The following is a 17037-nucleotide window of genomic DNA, read 5'->3' as shown; positions in this document are numbered from 1 at the left end:
ACTCAATTGCATACAATTCATTCAACCATTGACCCTAACAGTTATGACATCAATAAAACCATGTGTAGAGCAAAGACAGAACCTGTTTTTAAAATTGAATTACAGAACAATTACTGCAGAGGCTTTGTGATGTTTTGGAAGAATTAAGGTATTTCCCATGTATATCTTTGAAACAGTAAAAATAACAAAAAAATCTCTGCAGATTCTTAAAATGAACAAAAATCTCTCAAAGAAAAGATCTAGGGAAAAGGTACTGAGAAATAGCTGTGGTTTGAACAAGTTAATGTTTGTAAGTCACAGTGTTCCAGATTAACAAAATATCTAAATACAAATGCTGTAAGGCCTCCATTGTTACTCATTAACAGAGGGAGATGTACAAAATGAGCAGATTTACTTTTGTTCTTAAATTTCATACACAAAAGCCTGATGCAGTTCATATATAAAATAAGCATACAAAACCCAGCAAGCCACAGACAGAATATCCTTTTGTGTGTAGTACATGTGGGTCAGCATTTATATGTATGCTTAATTTCACAGGAAACAGGTGGACTCAAAACAATAATAGACCAAATATTTTAGGAAAAGAAAAAAAAAAAAAATAAATCCTCACAAAATTATATGATTCTTGAGCTGATTATCAAAGACTGACTAAACCCCCACGGCTTCTTGAAACTACCTCATGAAAGAAAGCAGTGTACTCTACAAGGGAAAGTTCACAGAAAGAACTTCTGTGCAAGTATCTCCAATAGCTAAGGATGAGAGAAATAATATAAACACTCCTGCTGGGGCAATGGCAGTAACAGAAAATCATGGCATTGCAAATACCCCCATGTACTTGCAAAGTCATCTTGTTCAAATACATGCAACTAAAATTTTTCTACATTAGTATGTATATTCCAATGCAAGGAAAGTTTACACTTACAAACAAATAAAAACAGCTATCACTTGAGGATGGTTGAGTACTACTGTTTCAATTCAACAAAAATGAAAACCCTAAAAAAAACCCAAACAAACTGAAACTTGAAGATGAGAAATCACTCTTTTGGGGGGAAGGGCAGGAGGAGGAGGCGCTTGATTACTACTGGTGCTTTCATTACCAGTGGCTCCTCACCACAATGCTGCTCTTGTACTCCACAGCTGGAGAAAACGAAATGATAAAGATGCTCATGGGTTGAGACACGAACAGAGAGCTCACTCACCTAACTACCATCACATGTAAAACAGCCTCAATATAGGAAGATTAATACAATTTATTGCCTACTGCTAACAGATTGGGGCAGTGAGAACTAAGAGCAAGCTAAACTACCTTCCTCCTACCCAACTACTCCTACCTCCTCTCACTGAGCAGCAGAAGGGAATAGGCAATAAGGGCTGCCATCAGCCTATAGTGTTTTATCTCTGCCTGTCCTCCGTCGTCACTCTGCTCTTGTCTTCCTCCTCCTCTAAAATGTGCCTAGAGCCTTCACGTTCATTTACCAACAGTGGTTTCTACACAACCTTTAAAGTACACCTATTAAAGTAATAAAACGATAACTTAAAAGGAAAAGTTACATACGAAAGCAAACTGATTACATAATTAAGCAGCACTATGAACTATCCTAGAATTTATTTAAAAAGCAAATTCCTGAGCTTTTACAGTAAAAATTAGATTTGTCAACATAAAAAATATTGAAGTGTTATTTATTCTCCTAAGGATTTCTTGCACTTTAAAGCCTTTGCTATTAGCTGATGTCACTCAGGTGATTCCAGAGTACTTCAAGCAAAGAGGCATCATAACAGTCATCTTCAACTATATAATCAGCACATTTACATAGAATCATAGAATCATTTAGACCATCATTATGAAACAGCTATTGGGGATTGCTTGCCTGTACTTCCACCCAGTTCTTGAAGCAGATCATATACAGCAGGCTGCTCAGAGCCACAGTTTACAGGTTACATGCATCTCCAATGATAGACTTAATGATCTCTAAGGCAGCCTGTTGAAGTACTCTAACACCAAAGTTAAACAAACAAAAATAAACTTGTTTTCTGTATTCAAGTGTAATTTCAAGTTTTTTTTTTTTCTATCTTCTTTCTTGTCTCTAGGTAGCAAGGAGAAGAGCTTTGTTCTCTTATCTTAGCTCCCTCCCACCACCTACAAGATGAGTAACATCCCCTTTAGCCTCTTACGCAGGCAAAATGATCCAAACCATTACCTTGGTGGTCCTGTGCTGGACCTGGTTACAAGCATTTTCAAGGATAGAGACTTCATAATCCCTAAGGGCAGCCTGTTGAGCATTCTGACTACCACCAAAGTTAAACAAATAAATATTGGGGTTTTTTTCTGTATTCAAGAGTAATTTCAAGTTTTTAATTTTTTTCCTACATTCTCCTGTCCTATCAGTAGGCACCAAGGAGGAGAACTTGGCTGCCTTATCTTTGCTCCCTCCCATCATGTGTAAGATGGATAAGGTCTTCTTGAATCTGTTCTCCAGGCAAAACAGTCCGAGCCCTTATCTTCGTGGTCCTGCAATGAACTTGTTCCCTCACATCTGTCTCTCTCTTCTACAGGGAGACCAGCACAACACCTGAGATGTGCCTCAGCAACATCAAACAGAGAGGAAGACTACCTCCCCAGACCCACGGACACAGGTCTTTGTAATGTCACCTGAGACACCACTGATAACTCTCTTTTTGCTACTCTTTTTTGCTTGTCTGTCAGAACCACTTGGTCCTGACACAGCTGTGAAGAGCCGCTTTCCACCCAGACACTCCCCTGCACGTACTGGTGCTAGCTCTTGTAAGGGACAGTTCTGCATTTCCTCTGCTGAGCTTCAAGAGATCCCACACCACTTTACCTCACCCACCAGCTACATCAACCTCTTGGTTCTGTCGCTGTTTGTGAACTTTCTGAGGGTGCACTCTGTCCCATCACTGTGATCAATAACCACGCTAACACTATGGGCTCAAGGGTACGATCTGAGGAACACCTGCCTCCAACTTCATTTCATGTCACTGACCACCAAGACCCTTTGGCCCAACTTCTAAGTCGGCTTTTCAACCCACCGCACGTCCACTTACCTAACCTGCGTGCTGTTAACTTATTTGCTATATACTACAGGAGACAGTGATAAAAGCCGTACTGAAGACGAGGTGAACAACATTCACTAATCCTCCAGCACGCACCAAGCCAAGGATCTCACTGTAGAAGGCAATCTGGTTGGTTAAGTTCAATATTCTCCTCAGCAGACCGCTATCCATTGCCTTCAACACAAAACACAACAAAAAGACAGAATAAAGTGAAAACAAACTTTTCTTCCACTCTGGATGGAAAGACCAGATGTTTTATGCAAAAGGTAAAGAATAGTAAAGGCTGCCTGCATACATATAAAACAGGAGAGGGAACCTGACAAGCATTTGAATAACACTAACATTTCACTGGTGCTGAGCATAATTTGAAGAAAGGCAGAGGAAGACAGAATTGTTCCACTGGAACACTTCTATGAAGCACAGGGACCACATTCAAACATGATGCCTTCTATTATATCCACTAGTGAAATAAATTCCAAGATTTCTTGGTTTAGTTTTAATAAAGGAGGAAGAAAGATAAGGGGTGAAGTGAAAAACTAATGCAGAAATATGGAAACAATGGACAGGATCCACATTTGAAGAGACCCAAACCCATGCTGGTAAATTCGTGCTTCTCCCCACTGCCCCTCTACAAAATATGAAAATAACAAAAGGCAAAGGAACATAGCACAGTGTTGTATTTCTCAGAAGGTCAGGCCAGAGACAAAGTCAGTCGGTCTCACACTAATATTCTGGAAATTGATATATGACAAAATTCAAACAAATTAAAGTATAAGGGAACATTCAATCTGCAGACGAAGCAACACCATCTCATATTAGCTAGAAATACTGAAAATTGCTCATCAAACCAGCATCAAGTGCTGTTCTACTGGCGTTTCTCCTCATCTAAAGTTTCCTTTTGTATACATATCTATCACATCAGTTTACTTACTGCTTTGCTTCTTTCATACGGTTACATGCAATTTTGCTCTGCTGCTCTTAACCAAGCATGGAAGACAGCACTTCTTATACCACATATTTAACCATAACTAAAACTACACTTTTTCAAACCAATTTTATAATTGGCCAATTCAGCACACTACTCAGCCACCTCAGATAATTATCAATCCCTGCTCCCCACAGAAGGTAAAAACCTCATTTTTTTGAAAGAAGTAAATCGGGCTGCTAACTACAATAACATTAAACAGCAATGGAACCTCATACACAAAAACACAAAGATTCCAAAAACCACGTTCTTTTCGTATTAGTTACCCAAATAAACAAACGTTGCACAACTCTGGACTTGCCACCTTTGACAAACTTACCTGAAGAACCTGGAATTCACTCTACGTTTGAACATGAAAATATTATTTCCTGCAATCCTTGCTTGTTTACTGTTTCCTTACGCATCTCTTTTCAGCTTTATCTCACTATTATATTGCTTGAACAGAGCATTGACTAAAAATATATCTGCTTTGGGTAAGTTTTTTTTTTTTTTTTTAAAAAAAAAAAAGATAGTATTTTGACAGCCTGTTTCATTTTGTAATGTTGTTAGCTTTCAATTTCAACTGATTTCTGCTTAAAACTGCTAATATTGTTTAAAAAACACCATGTGAAAACGAAAATTTTGATGAAATACCCAGTAACTGCTTCTGCTGCTTTAATAGAACAGACATTCCAAATAATCGTGCCAAGTAAGATTTTTAGTCTAATATCCAAACATCTAGCCTATTTCACGTATTGCTGGTTGGTTACTAAATTAGGTAGCATTGAAGGTCAATCCCATACAACAGGTCAGACCTCCATCAACCTGTCAGTTGTGCTTAGCAAATGAGAAAAAAAGCTGAGAAAAAACCAAGAACAAAACACCGAATTGCCAATTTTATTCCTTAGCATCCTGTGTGCTTCCCACCCAGTATTAAACTACAACATAAAAATGCCTTTGCTACACTCCAGAGTAATGGAAAACTACACACGCATGCTGAACAGACAAGTCCTGAGTCAACTTTGCTCAGTATCAAAGAAGATGAGTAACAACACTACCTGGAAATTTTGAGCTTTTGGTTACAGAGAACCTGTTACATGCTACAGTGTCCTCCTAATGCTGGAAAATCCAGGAAAACATATTGAGAGAAGACATGTTCTCTTTTTCCTTAGCATGTGGAAAAGAAGAAAGAAAGTGTATTTACTAGGTGCTTGCTATCAAAGATGAACATATCCTGATGCTCCAAGCAAACTGTATTTACAGTATCCTGTTGGGAAGTGCAGAATTTGCATTTGTTTTACTTCTCATCTCTTCAGGTTAGCTACTGTGAAAATCTGCATATCACATACATGGTGCTTAGAAACTTACTCATACAAAAAAGCATGTCATTTATAACACCTCTATGGTCACAAACTAGTAAACTGAGAATTCACTCAGATATACTTTTTTTAATTTGCAAAGCAAATCAGCAAATAGAAAGGTTATAAAGTTGTGCTTAAGTTTCTACAAAAAGATTTGTTTAATTTCATGCATAAAAGTCCAACTTCAGACTGCAGTACAACTAGGAAATACCAGCAGCAGCTTTTACCAGATTATTTTGTATAGAGTCAGTAACCAGCAATTCAGTAAATCCTGAAATGCGATGCATGCCAAGGGAAGGCAAAGAAGCCCAGTGAGTTTGACTGTTGTGAAATAAAATCTCTTTTCATTCTTGTACAAGAGATAATGTCACATAAAGCAAAGCCAAAAGGGAAGAGCAGTTTCAATTTTCTGAGGTGCAAACACATTATTTATAAGCAAATAAGACAAAGAAACAAAACAAAGTCCCAGAATTATCCATCAAGCCGATCATGTATGCCTCCCATAAAAACTGAATGAATTAGGAGGAAGTGGGAAAGGGTGGAGCTGGCAGTCACATTTAAACAAATGGAACAGCAGTTTTGTAATCATATCCAACTGGACAAATTTAATCTTAACTATAAATTCAATTATTGTTCCTAAAGACTTATACCAGACCTTTTCCTGTATAAGATTATAGATAATATTGATCTTTGTTTTGGTAATAAATCAGGAGTTTAATTCCATAGTAGCAGATGGTACGTCTAGAAAGAAAGGGCCCTTCCAAAATAAAACAGCAGGACTGAGAGGATGTGATTTGCTATCAGCATATGGCCAATCTGAATGACTTAAATACAAACGATGAAAACTGACACCATAGATGAGATGAATGAGAATGCAGTTCTATTCAATCAATTTTTTACTGAAAAGTCACACACCAAGGGTTATGTGACAAAGAAAAAGCTGTTAAGAACATGGAGGTAGGAGGTATGAATAAATCTTCCAAAATTCTTCATTTGTTGGATTTTTTTTTAATGAAGGATTCTTCAGGAGTAGAAAGCTCAACTCAAGAGTTACGCTCCGGTTCTGCAAAGCCTTCCGTCTCCCTTTTGTCTGAATAAGGTACTGTTAACCAGAGCAAACTGGGGCCTGTGCAGCCTTCCCCTTCCCCTCAGCACACACTTGTCAAAACTCCTAAAGACAGACATTGCTCCAGCACTTGAGTCATAGGACAATGCTCTGACAGCGAGTTCCGCTCCTATCTATGGATGTCCTAAGGTATTTAGGACCAAACAGGTGGTCATTTATAATCCATCACCCCATTTCCTAAAGACACTTCCAAAAAAGACTGCACTATCTCTGACTAACATAACTGAATCTAATGGGGAAAAAAAGCAGACTGATCTTCCAGAGAGAAAAACAGAAGCAGAGAACTGTCCATTCCAGTGATTTGACAAGACAATTCTGAAGAAGCGATTTCACATTCACGTGCCTCTATTTCCCTCCTGATCCTTTGTCAGAACTGCCTGATCATATTTCCAGCTCATTAGTGATGCCAGTCAAAGACTGTTCAAACGCTGTCTACACAAAACAAGGTCTTATGTTACCAAACTTCCACAGAAAAAGTCAAGAAATCAGCAGATTACTAGGAAGACCGTCAAAGTGAGAGATGAATTTAAAAAGGATCCATAATAGTACACTTTTCTGTCCTACTGATGACTTCAGTGGCTTCTGAAGCCATGGAAATACAACAATAGCGCAGAAGTCTCTGTTAGTGGAATTAGGAAAGAATGCAACAAAGAATCCAAGTTCAGATGGCCTTTCAGGTTGTCCTTCTGATCCATGCCTCGAAAATATCTGCCCAGCCTCTTGGTTTCACAGAATCACAGACTCATTAAGGTTGGAAAAGCCCACAGCAATCATCTAGTCCAACTGTTTCAGTACCTCGAAGCCTAATGTTATCTACTATCCCCTGAAACTCCAGGAACAACACATTTCCAGACTATTTGGTGCAACCAATGGAGCTTTTGAAGCAACTTCATTTTTTAAATAACCAGACACCCCCTCAGAGGACTGTTTTCCTTACTGAAACATGTCTTGCAGTGCTTCACACAAACCTGCAGACTTCCTATACTTCAATCCAAAGGTTGTGCATGGAACACTCATTAATTAAACAAGCTCCACACAGCATTATCTCATCCTACATTTTCTACACGATATAAATTCAGAACTGCTCTACTCGAATTGCAAAATTCTGTTACCAGCACCGCAGGACTTCCATTCACTTTAACAGAGAGATAAGAGAATGAAATCCAGCAGGAGGTTTGTGAGATTTTTTTTCACCAATGCCTCCTGTCTGCATATAGACAAACTGAAAACAGTCTTGCTTTAAACAGGCTGAACAGCAAAGTCAGGCACTATTCTATAAGAACAGCCCGCCCACTATTTTAAAGCAGAGGAAGAATCCTACTCATTCTAAACCCGCGTTGTTCCAGAGCGAGCGAGCAAGCCTCATACTCCCTGCTCCACGAAGGCAAACACGTGCGTGCAAACTCCGTTTTATTCCTGTACGATATAGGAAAAGTTCTGTTGCTCGCTTTTTTTTTTTTTTTTAATAAAGTTATAAACAACGGAATGCAGAAGGATAACGCGAAGAAAGCCCTGCTTTGCACCATAGCAAGATCTCCGCCTGTTACAAAGTTACCGACGCGGTCCCGAGGCGCTCCGGGAGGCGCCCCCAGCCTCCCCCCGCCGCACGGACACGCGGCGCTGCGCGGAGCCGCGCTCTTCCTGCGCTCCGGGAGCGGAACCGGGGGGGGCCGCGCGGTGCGGCGGAGGGGCGCGGTACTTACTGGTTGGTGGGGGGCGCGTTCAGCGGGATGGCCACCTCCTCCTCCTCGTACTCCGGCCCGTCCAGCGAGTCGCCCTCGTCCACGGCCGCCAGCCCGCCGGCCGGGGGCAGGGGCGGCGGCGGCGGCAGCGGGGGGAAGGCGGAGGCGCCCGGCTCGCCGGGCGGCGGCGGGGCTCCGGCCGAGCCGAGCGCCAGCAGCCCCAGCTCCGAGCACAGAGCTGGGCCGGCGCCCGGGCTGTCCCCGCCGGATCCGGAGCCGGGCGGGAAGGGGCCCTGCGGCCCCGGCGCTTTGCCGCGGCAGTGCCCCGGCTCTGCGGCGGCCGCCGTCCCGGTCGAGGAGACCGAACCGCCGTCCTCGGCCCCGGCCTCGGCCGCCATCATGTTGAGCCTCGCCCCCCCCTCCCCTCCGCCGCTCGCCCGCCCGACCGCCGCCGCACGCCGGGAAGGTGGCGACAAAGGGGCCCCGGCCCGCCCCGCCCCGGCGGGGAACGGAGCCGGGACGAGGGCAAAACTCTCCTGGCGGAGACGGGCCGCGAACAATACCCGGCTGGGCGGGGGCTGCGCGCTCACGGCGGCTCCGCAGGGCCCCGGCGCGGCTGCCTCGGCCCCGCCGGCCGCCAGGGGAGCGGCTCCGCCGCCCCGCGCGCTCTCCCCGCCCCCGTGTGCCCGCGAGTGTGGGGGGGAGGGGAGTAAGAAGGGCGGCGGAGGGAGGGAGAACGGGGGGACGGGTCGCGCATGCGCGCCTCTGCCCCGCCTCATCCGTACGGGCGCGTGCGCGGAGCAGGGTGCGTAAAGAAGGGGGAGCGTCGGCGCCGCGTGGGAGAGGAAAATGCGGTTTAGGAGCGGCCCTGCGGCCCGCCCCGCGCTGATGCGGTGGGACGGGGCGGCGGTTCGAGCGACCGGTGGCCGACCTTCCGTTTGAAGGAAAGAAGTAGAAAAAGCTGTAGGAGATAAAAGCGAGGAAAAGCGGCAGGTGGCACGGGGGCACGGCAGGGGGCTTGCGGGGACGGTGCGCTCGGAGCGTGCGGAGCCCGTGCGGCGTTCCACCGTTAGCGAGGCTGTCGCAGGACTGCGCGTGGCTCTGCTACGTGAGCGTCAAGCTGAGCGGGTAGGAAAGAACCTCGTGCTCTATGGGCGCTGTGTTACAGGCGGACAATATACCGTGGAGATACTTTTTGTTTCTTGTTATCGCTTTTTTTTTCTTCTTCTTTCTCAGTAATAAAAGAGCTGGCAAATAGCAGCACGTTGACACTTGCCTCTCAACAGTTCTCAGAAGGCATCTAAACATTCAGGTTTTCAAAGCCTTATGTTACCAAAAGAATTAAGTGAATTTCTCCCGAGGCCACTAAAACAAACTCCTACTCCCGCTTCCACCGCCCTGCAGCCAACCTCCTTTTATCTACCGAAATGAACCTTCGTATCTTGCCTTCCGAAGGCAGAATCTGCTTCCAGAACCTGCAACGCTGCGAGTACTCGTGGGACTGTGCTGGGCTGCTGCCCGGCTTCAGAGCGGACGCAGGCTGTGTCCCTCAGCTCACAGAATCGCTGCACATTCATACCCTGCTGTTCTGTTAAAGAAGTTACAGTCTCAGCAGCCATCTCTTACAGTCTTGATTTCTGTATTGCCATATTTCGATCATATATGTAACTCTAAGTTGTCTTGCAACCCACACCCAGGCTCCGTGGACTTCTGTTTACTGCTGTTTGCTTTCACTTACAGGTTTTTAAATTAAATGATTTTAGCACAGTCTTGTAAAAGTGATATTCCTAAACATAGAGGTGCAGTGTAAATATTTATAAGATTGCCTTGAGTAGGCAGGCTTTTCTAAGTGCCTTAAAGGATGACAGCATGTACATATGAGGATGGAGACCAGGATATTTGTGCTAGGAATTTCCTGCAGCATAGAAGTAATGTAACTGCAGCACTCCTTCAAGAGATTTAATCTGGGGAGAGCAGTTCTAAATGTGGCAAAGATTCCACAGAAAAGGAATTTCTTGTGAGGTTGTCCAAGTTGTTGCATCCCTGCCCCTCACACACTGCTTCTTTCCACTTTGCCAACTAAGTCATCTGTCCCACGTAACACACACCCCTTGCGTTTCCTCTTTTTTAAAGGCTTTCAAGTTGAATTCCAGGCTTTGATGAGGCTTTATTTAAAGGAAAATGTTTGGGTGAAGGACAAGTGTAACAACACTTTCCTTAGTACTTGTACATTTACAGTTCTGCTTTCACAAAAGCTTAGGTATAAATGTTGTAGTGGTATAAACTTAGGTATAAATGTCTAGGTATAAAAGCTGAGGTATAAATGTCCTGCTGTGGATGATGCTGGACTAGGTTTTCTGAGGAGTGTGTTTGCATATGGCCCAGAGCAGGTTTGCAGGATGGCAAATCTGAGAATACAGGCAGTTTTGTTCTTTGCCGGCTGCTGGGTGTGGTGTCTCTGAGTCTCGGTCTACTACTGAAATATTAGAATTTCAATAATAGAGTTTTTCTGTTCTAATCTAAAGAGTAGTCAGAAGGAAAGCCAAAAGTGACTCTTACACATTGTTGCATATGATAAATGCTGCCATATTGGATATCACCAATAATTGGTGATATCCCCTGACAGTACTACCAAACCTCCTTTGAAAAGCATACACGACGGGGACTTATACGATAGTGTGCACCATAAACATGGTGACAGTGGTGGCATGTTCCAGTTAGGTGAATATATGATTAAGAACTCAGGAGTTTTCATTCCCTATTCATTGCATGGCCTTGGGTAAATAATTTCTACGAGGTTACACTTCCTTCATCAGTAAAGTTGTTATTTCACACAGACACCTGACAAAGAATTAACTAGCTTTAAAAAAAAAAGAAATTGAAAACTGTTAAGCATTAGTGCTTATTGGGTTGAAAGGCAGCGTAAATTGAATGATACAGTATGTCAGTGAGCTGCTGTTTATGGAGTAGATGTTACTTGAATCGCTGATGTAAGCTCTGCATAACTTTCTCTTTTACTGCTCAGTTTAGCACAAAACCTACTTCTTTCTTCTGCCAGAGATTATTTCCACCTTCCAAAGCTGTTATCCTAAAACTAAACTAAAAGGTAATTATCACTATCTATATGTTTGAGTCCATCAACTCTCCCATGGTTCAAATTAGAAACTTCTGTATTGTTATGCATGAATATTTCATTTGTATCAAATGAAATATCAAATGGGTAGATTTTAACAGTAAACTTATTCTAAAATTATTTCCCTTTGTTTTCCTATGCCATTTTTGTTTCATGACTTCCAAATTACTATCGATTTGGAACACCATTTTTGTTACTTTGTTACACCACTTTTGTTACCTCAAACTGCAAATTCTTCCGTCTTTTGTCCCTTCTCACTTTGTTCTCATATAGTTTGCATATACGGTGTTTAAGCTGCAGTTCAGATGAATCAAGCGCAACTAAGAACCATAATCCCCTGAAAAGTTTAAATTGTCCTATCTTAAGAATCGGCAATCTTTCTTTATAGGTTTCTTTTTCTTTTTTTCTTTTTTTTTTTTTTTTCCTATATTCGAAAACAACTTTAAAAGGTTTTGTATGCTTGCCTGTAATTTTTCACTTTCTCTCCTCAATTTTACAACAGCACCATTATATAGAAACACAGTTTTTTGCTTGTCTCACTCTACTTCAGGCTGCATCTGAGAAATAATTTTGCTTTTTTTTTTTTCCCTAACTTTGCATATTTCATGTTTTTGATGTTGTAGATAGTGTGATATTTCAGTCCCTTTTTTTATGAGTCTTTCGCACGCAGCAAATCTTCTTGTTTTCAAGAAGAAATTGATATCACAATTTGATACTCAGCATCAGCATAACATGATTCTGAATCTTAAACCTTATGTTAGAACAGTGAGGCTCGAAGTCTTCCGGGCAAATCTTGTTCCTTGCTGATCTGAGTGTAGCAGTATTTCTTCCCATCAACCTGCTCATGAACATAGATGGAAATATTTTTATACTGTTTTTAACTGACAGAATTTTCTCAGAATGTGTTGCAATTTTGTAGAGAATTAACTTTGGAAAATGTAAAATTTCTGTGTCATGCATTTTAAATGTTATGCAGAATTCTATAATTTAATCAGGGAGCAGTTGTTTAATTGTTAATTTCTTTAAATCCATTTGTTTTATGTGTAATGCACTGATACCAGTATATGTCTTTATCCTACCTATTCCCACATTAGCAATGAATTCTCAAAATGCCTGTACTGTATTTTTCTGTTTATAAGATTTCTAGTCTTAGACCACTTATTTTGTGGTAAAATGTTGGTCTTTGTACGCCTCCTCTCTGCCCTTTTGAGGCCCCATCTGGAGTACTGCATCCAGGCCTGGGGCCCCCAGTGCAAGAAAGATGTAGAGTTGTTGGAGCGGGTCTAGAAGAGGGTCATCTAGAAGATGATCAGAGGGCTGGAGCACCTCTCTTAGGAAGAAAGGTGGAAGGATTTGACCTTTTTCAGCCTGGAGAGAAGGCTTTGGGGAGACCTTACTGCGGCCTTGCAGTACTTGGAGGGAGCGTGTAAACAGGAAGTAAGCAAACTTTTTTACATGGGCAGATAGTGATAGGACAAGGGGGAATGGCTTTAAACTAACAGAGAGGAGATTCTGGTTAGATGTTAGGAGGAAATTCTTTACTCAGGGACTGGTGAGGCCCTGGCACAGCTGCCCAGTGGAGATGGGTGCCCCATCCCTGGAGGTGTTCAAGATCAGGTTGGATGGGGCACCAGGCAGCCTCATCTGAGGGGTGGCAACTCTGTCCATAGCAGAGAGTTGGAACTGGGTGGGCTCTTAAGTTCCCTTCCAACAGAAAGCATTCTGTGATTCAATGATTCTATGATTTCAGATTCACTGTACCTGCCAAGTCGAAATTGATGCACTTTACATGCACCTCCTGCAGCAAACATACTAAAAATAAGCATATATAATGAACACTTTGCTGGTTCTTTTGTTTATGTGTTCTGGTTGCAATTATTACCTTTCAGTGACTGCTTGCATTTATCAAAACATTTTGACAAAAGCAAAAGGGTTGACAGCTCAGACTGTTCAATTCAGATGGAGCGCAGCCAAATTGCACCCCTGCACAGCCTTGTGTCAGTACAAAGTGTTGTAATTTATGTGTTTTTTTATTGACAATAACAATTTATGTGTTTTTATTTGTTTATTGGAAGTGTTTCAATTTATTGATATCTGATGAGACTGATCAGTAACTGCAGGTGTATCTGGCATTCATGTGATAGGTTACTGTTAGAAAGTTGCTGTCTGTAAACTTGGAGTGTGCCTTAGGTAAAATGCTGATAAAGAGTTAAGTTGCAGTCAGACAAGTAGTGGCATGCCGTCTCAATACATAGTAATCAATAAGAAGTTTTCTTTTGAGGTAAAAGCATAGAAGTTGTAATTGTCCCCATCCATGTTCTATCTGAAAATTAAGCTTCAACTGCAAGTGTAAATGAATGTGGGTCCCATAAAATAGACCAGCTATGAAAATAGTCTATTTTTTCAATGGAGATTTTGTTGCCAGTTAGTAACAAACTAGAAAACAACAAAAACTAAAGAATGCTTTTTATTTGCTTCGAAGATTTGCTAGTGATTTTCCAGATGTGATTTTTCATATATACCTTGTTTTCTCATCAAGATTCTGTCTGATAGTTTGGCTCTCTTCTTTTAGATAAGTTTCTTAAGCAGAAGTAGCATTATTCTCTTTCCTGAGGGCTAAATTTTATGTCCCTGAAAGACTATGGCAAAATATCACCTTACCTCGAGTATTATGAGAACAAGTGCTGTTTGAATGCTCTGTGAGTCTTATATCACAGTTCTTTAACTCCATAGTGCTGCATATTTTTAAATGGGAAAGATCTCATTTCTATTTGCCTGTATTTATATTTATGCCTTCAAATAGAGGCATTTCTCTCCTGAGGTATTTAAGAATTCAATTTATAAACTTACCCACCAGTTAATTTTTAATTAAGCACAAAAGTATCCTTTTTTTCGGAAGCTGATTTGTTAAATACTGACTTTTCCTGTAAGAGACAAAACCTGCGTTACAAACGACAAACAATTTTTTTCCCATTTTGAATACGAATATATTTTGCATGTCACGATTTTCTCTGCTCCACTAATTATGGCTCATATCTATGAAAGCTCTCAGTAATGAATGACTGTGGGTTTATGCAGTGTATCTCTGACTGTTGATAGTCAAAAATTTAGACATCGGGAAACATCTTTGTATTTTTGCAGCTGTTTAGGTGTCTCTTGGATGTTTGTGTAGGTGCTTTTACAGGAGCAGGAGAAAGGAAAAAAGTCTGATAAGAATGAACAAACAGGAAAATGTGATTATACTTATAATACCTACAGAACTTCCTCTCTCAGAACCATTATGTAACCAATGCAGGATAATCCCAGCCATTGCATGGGGGACAGCCTTTCATTTCAAGCTGGCGCAATTTTTCCTGTTTTCATTTTGAGACTGTGAAAGAAACATGACAGTATAGAGAAATATATCTTTTACATTAATTTCAGTAGCCTAACTTCACAGTTTGTGACTGTTAATTGCAATGGCTTAATGGAAGTCACCTACCTATATCCTGTATTTCATTAAAGGATATTTCTGTCAAACGCTGCTAAAGAGTGTTTATGGAAACTGGATTATATACATCTGTAAAAATAATTTAAATATATATATATATTACTCAACAGCCTCTTAATCTGCATCAATTGTAGAAAATAATATCTATTTCTAAATGTAGCTTTAATATAGCTAATAAGTAGCCATATATTGGTATTTTCAAGCTGTTTTATATGAACATATGAAATAATAACATATCTTTCGATTTCAAATTTTCAGTTCAATTTCCAGTTACGAAAAAAACATTGTAATCAGCACCTTTGGCCTGATATTTTTAAAAGAAGGTCTTCACAAACAGTGTTGCTGAAAACTTTAAAAAATATCAGGAAAGGAGGTAGTGTTTCATATGGCCATTCATATATGTAACATATAAGAATATATGTTACGTTGTACGGCTAAATCTAATTTCATGTACGTCAGGTCTGCATGAAACCAGGAGTCATTAATGAAATGGCTGCTCTCATGCCAACAAAATTTATGAATATGTCTACTGACTGTACAAAAACCAGAATTTGCATGTGAGCCATGAAAAATATATTTGCAAAATTGGTAAGAGTCTGAGGTCACATTTACACATCTAAAGTATCTGTTCTGTGCATGGAGATTCCTGTTTCCTTATGGGTATGTACATATTGCTGTGAAACAAGTTCCTTCAAGTATTACACTGGGATAGTTCAGGTGTCCTATTCATCTGCCTACAGCTTAGTTCCCGTATGTCTCCTGTCCTACACTATGCTTTTCATTGTGAAATTTTCTTGAAGTAGACAGAAGAGATGTTAAAATCCACTATGCCAAAACCAATCCTTAGTTTTTTTTTTGTTGTAGGATACATGAAGGTAGTTACACTTAAGACATGGCATATTAATAGCAGAACTTGCTAAGTGAAATGCTACTAGGTGTATGTTAGGCAATTCCCCAGCCTCTTAACCTTCCCAGCTTTATAACACATTAATCCAATTGTGTACTTTTTAGTCAGAAACTCCAGTCTATGAATTTAGTGTGCATTTCTATTCTAGAGAATATATGGCCTATCCTCATTCCAGAGTGTATATAGCCTAAACTAACTGCAGAGTATATATAATGCTAGAATGTGTTCCAGAGTAGCATAAATATAATGACACATTAGTTACTCTAATGGATTTTAATAAATTTTTGACCAAATGCTGGACACATTGAAAAATATTTTAATAGCTGTCATCCCATTGTTCTGTTTGATTTTAAGTCAGGTACTTGAGAACCTAATGGCAATAATGAAATCGCTGTGAAGCTTATCACTTTGAGAAGAGTAGAAGTGAGTAGAAGAGTAGAAGTGTCATGCTTCAGCATGACATTCTTGATGATTAGGAAGATGTAATGCTCAAAAAATATCTGAGGTATGGCAACTGCTACCTAATAGTAATTATTTTAGCAGTGGTTCATTATAAATAATATTAATTACATTTGACATTTAGTGGTAACTTTGTACACTGATCGTATTTTTCCTAAGATTTTGCTAGAATGTGCTGTTGTGTAATTCATTTACTGCTTCTGCATATACCCATAAGTATCTTTGCAACTTTCATTGGCATAGTACAATTTGCAGTTATATTCATGTCCTTGTAATTAAAAATTATACACAGGTTTCTCTATTTGTGTGTATGTAGAAATGTGAAATGTGCAAATGCTTAGAGAAATATGTCAGAGGATAGAACAGGAAGATACAAAGATCTGTCTCTATTCTGAAAACTTTAGCACTATAAAATGCAATATATGCATTGAATTTACAAAAAAACAGGGACTAGGACAGTAAATGAAAAATTAGGGGAGGCTATATGTTAGAATTCTTCTCTTCAAACTATGAGCATTTGCAGTGTTAGGAGGAGTTTTAATACCAAGAACCCCTTTGACACACACAAGGAATAAAGCACATTCAGATGATGCATGAAATGGACAAAATGTCTATGATGAAATGCTCCATATTCTATAAAACTAAGAAAGAAAACAGTTTAATATTGTAAAAAAAAAAAAAAAAAAAAAAAAGAGGAAGCAAATGATCTAGATACTGTTAATATTAGATTTTGAGAGGCTTTGCTTTCTGAGAAAAGGAGCTTGAAACTGAAAGAATGCTATGAGCTAAAAGTAGCTCTGCTTTTCATGGTCAGATGGGCAAGAAAGCTTGGAGTAGACACTC

The 17037-nt window shown here is 40.5% G+C and overlaps 1 protein-coding gene across 1 annotated transcript in view; it reads right to left on the bottom strand.

Annotated features, from left to right (window-relative positions):
• Nucleotides 1-8621, bottom strand: part of RASA1 (RAS p21 protein activator 1) — a 59823-nt gene extending 51202 nt beyond the window's left edge. The window contains exon 1 of the mRNA XM_052700513.1: nt 8227-8621. Within this exon, the coding sequence (XP_052556473.1) occupies nt 8227-8606 (380 nt within the window). The 5' untranslated portion in view covers nt 8607-8621. The remainder of the gene's footprint in view (nt 1-8226) is intronic.
• Nucleotides 8622-17037: the final 8416 nt, after the last annotated feature.

Source organism: Tympanuchus pallidicinctus, unplaced genomic scaffold, assembly GCF_026119805.1.
Source record: "Tympanuchus pallidicinctus isolate F22 unplaced genomic scaffold, pur_lepc_1.0 scaffold4, whole genome shotgun sequence".
NCBI classification, from domain to species: domain Eukaryota; kingdom Metazoa; phylum Chordata; class Aves; order Galliformes; family Phasianidae; genus Tympanuchus; species Tympanuchus pallidicinctus.
The sequence above is the reverse complement of the archived record's forward strand: the minus strand, read 5'-3'. Positions and strand labels throughout refer to the sequence as shown.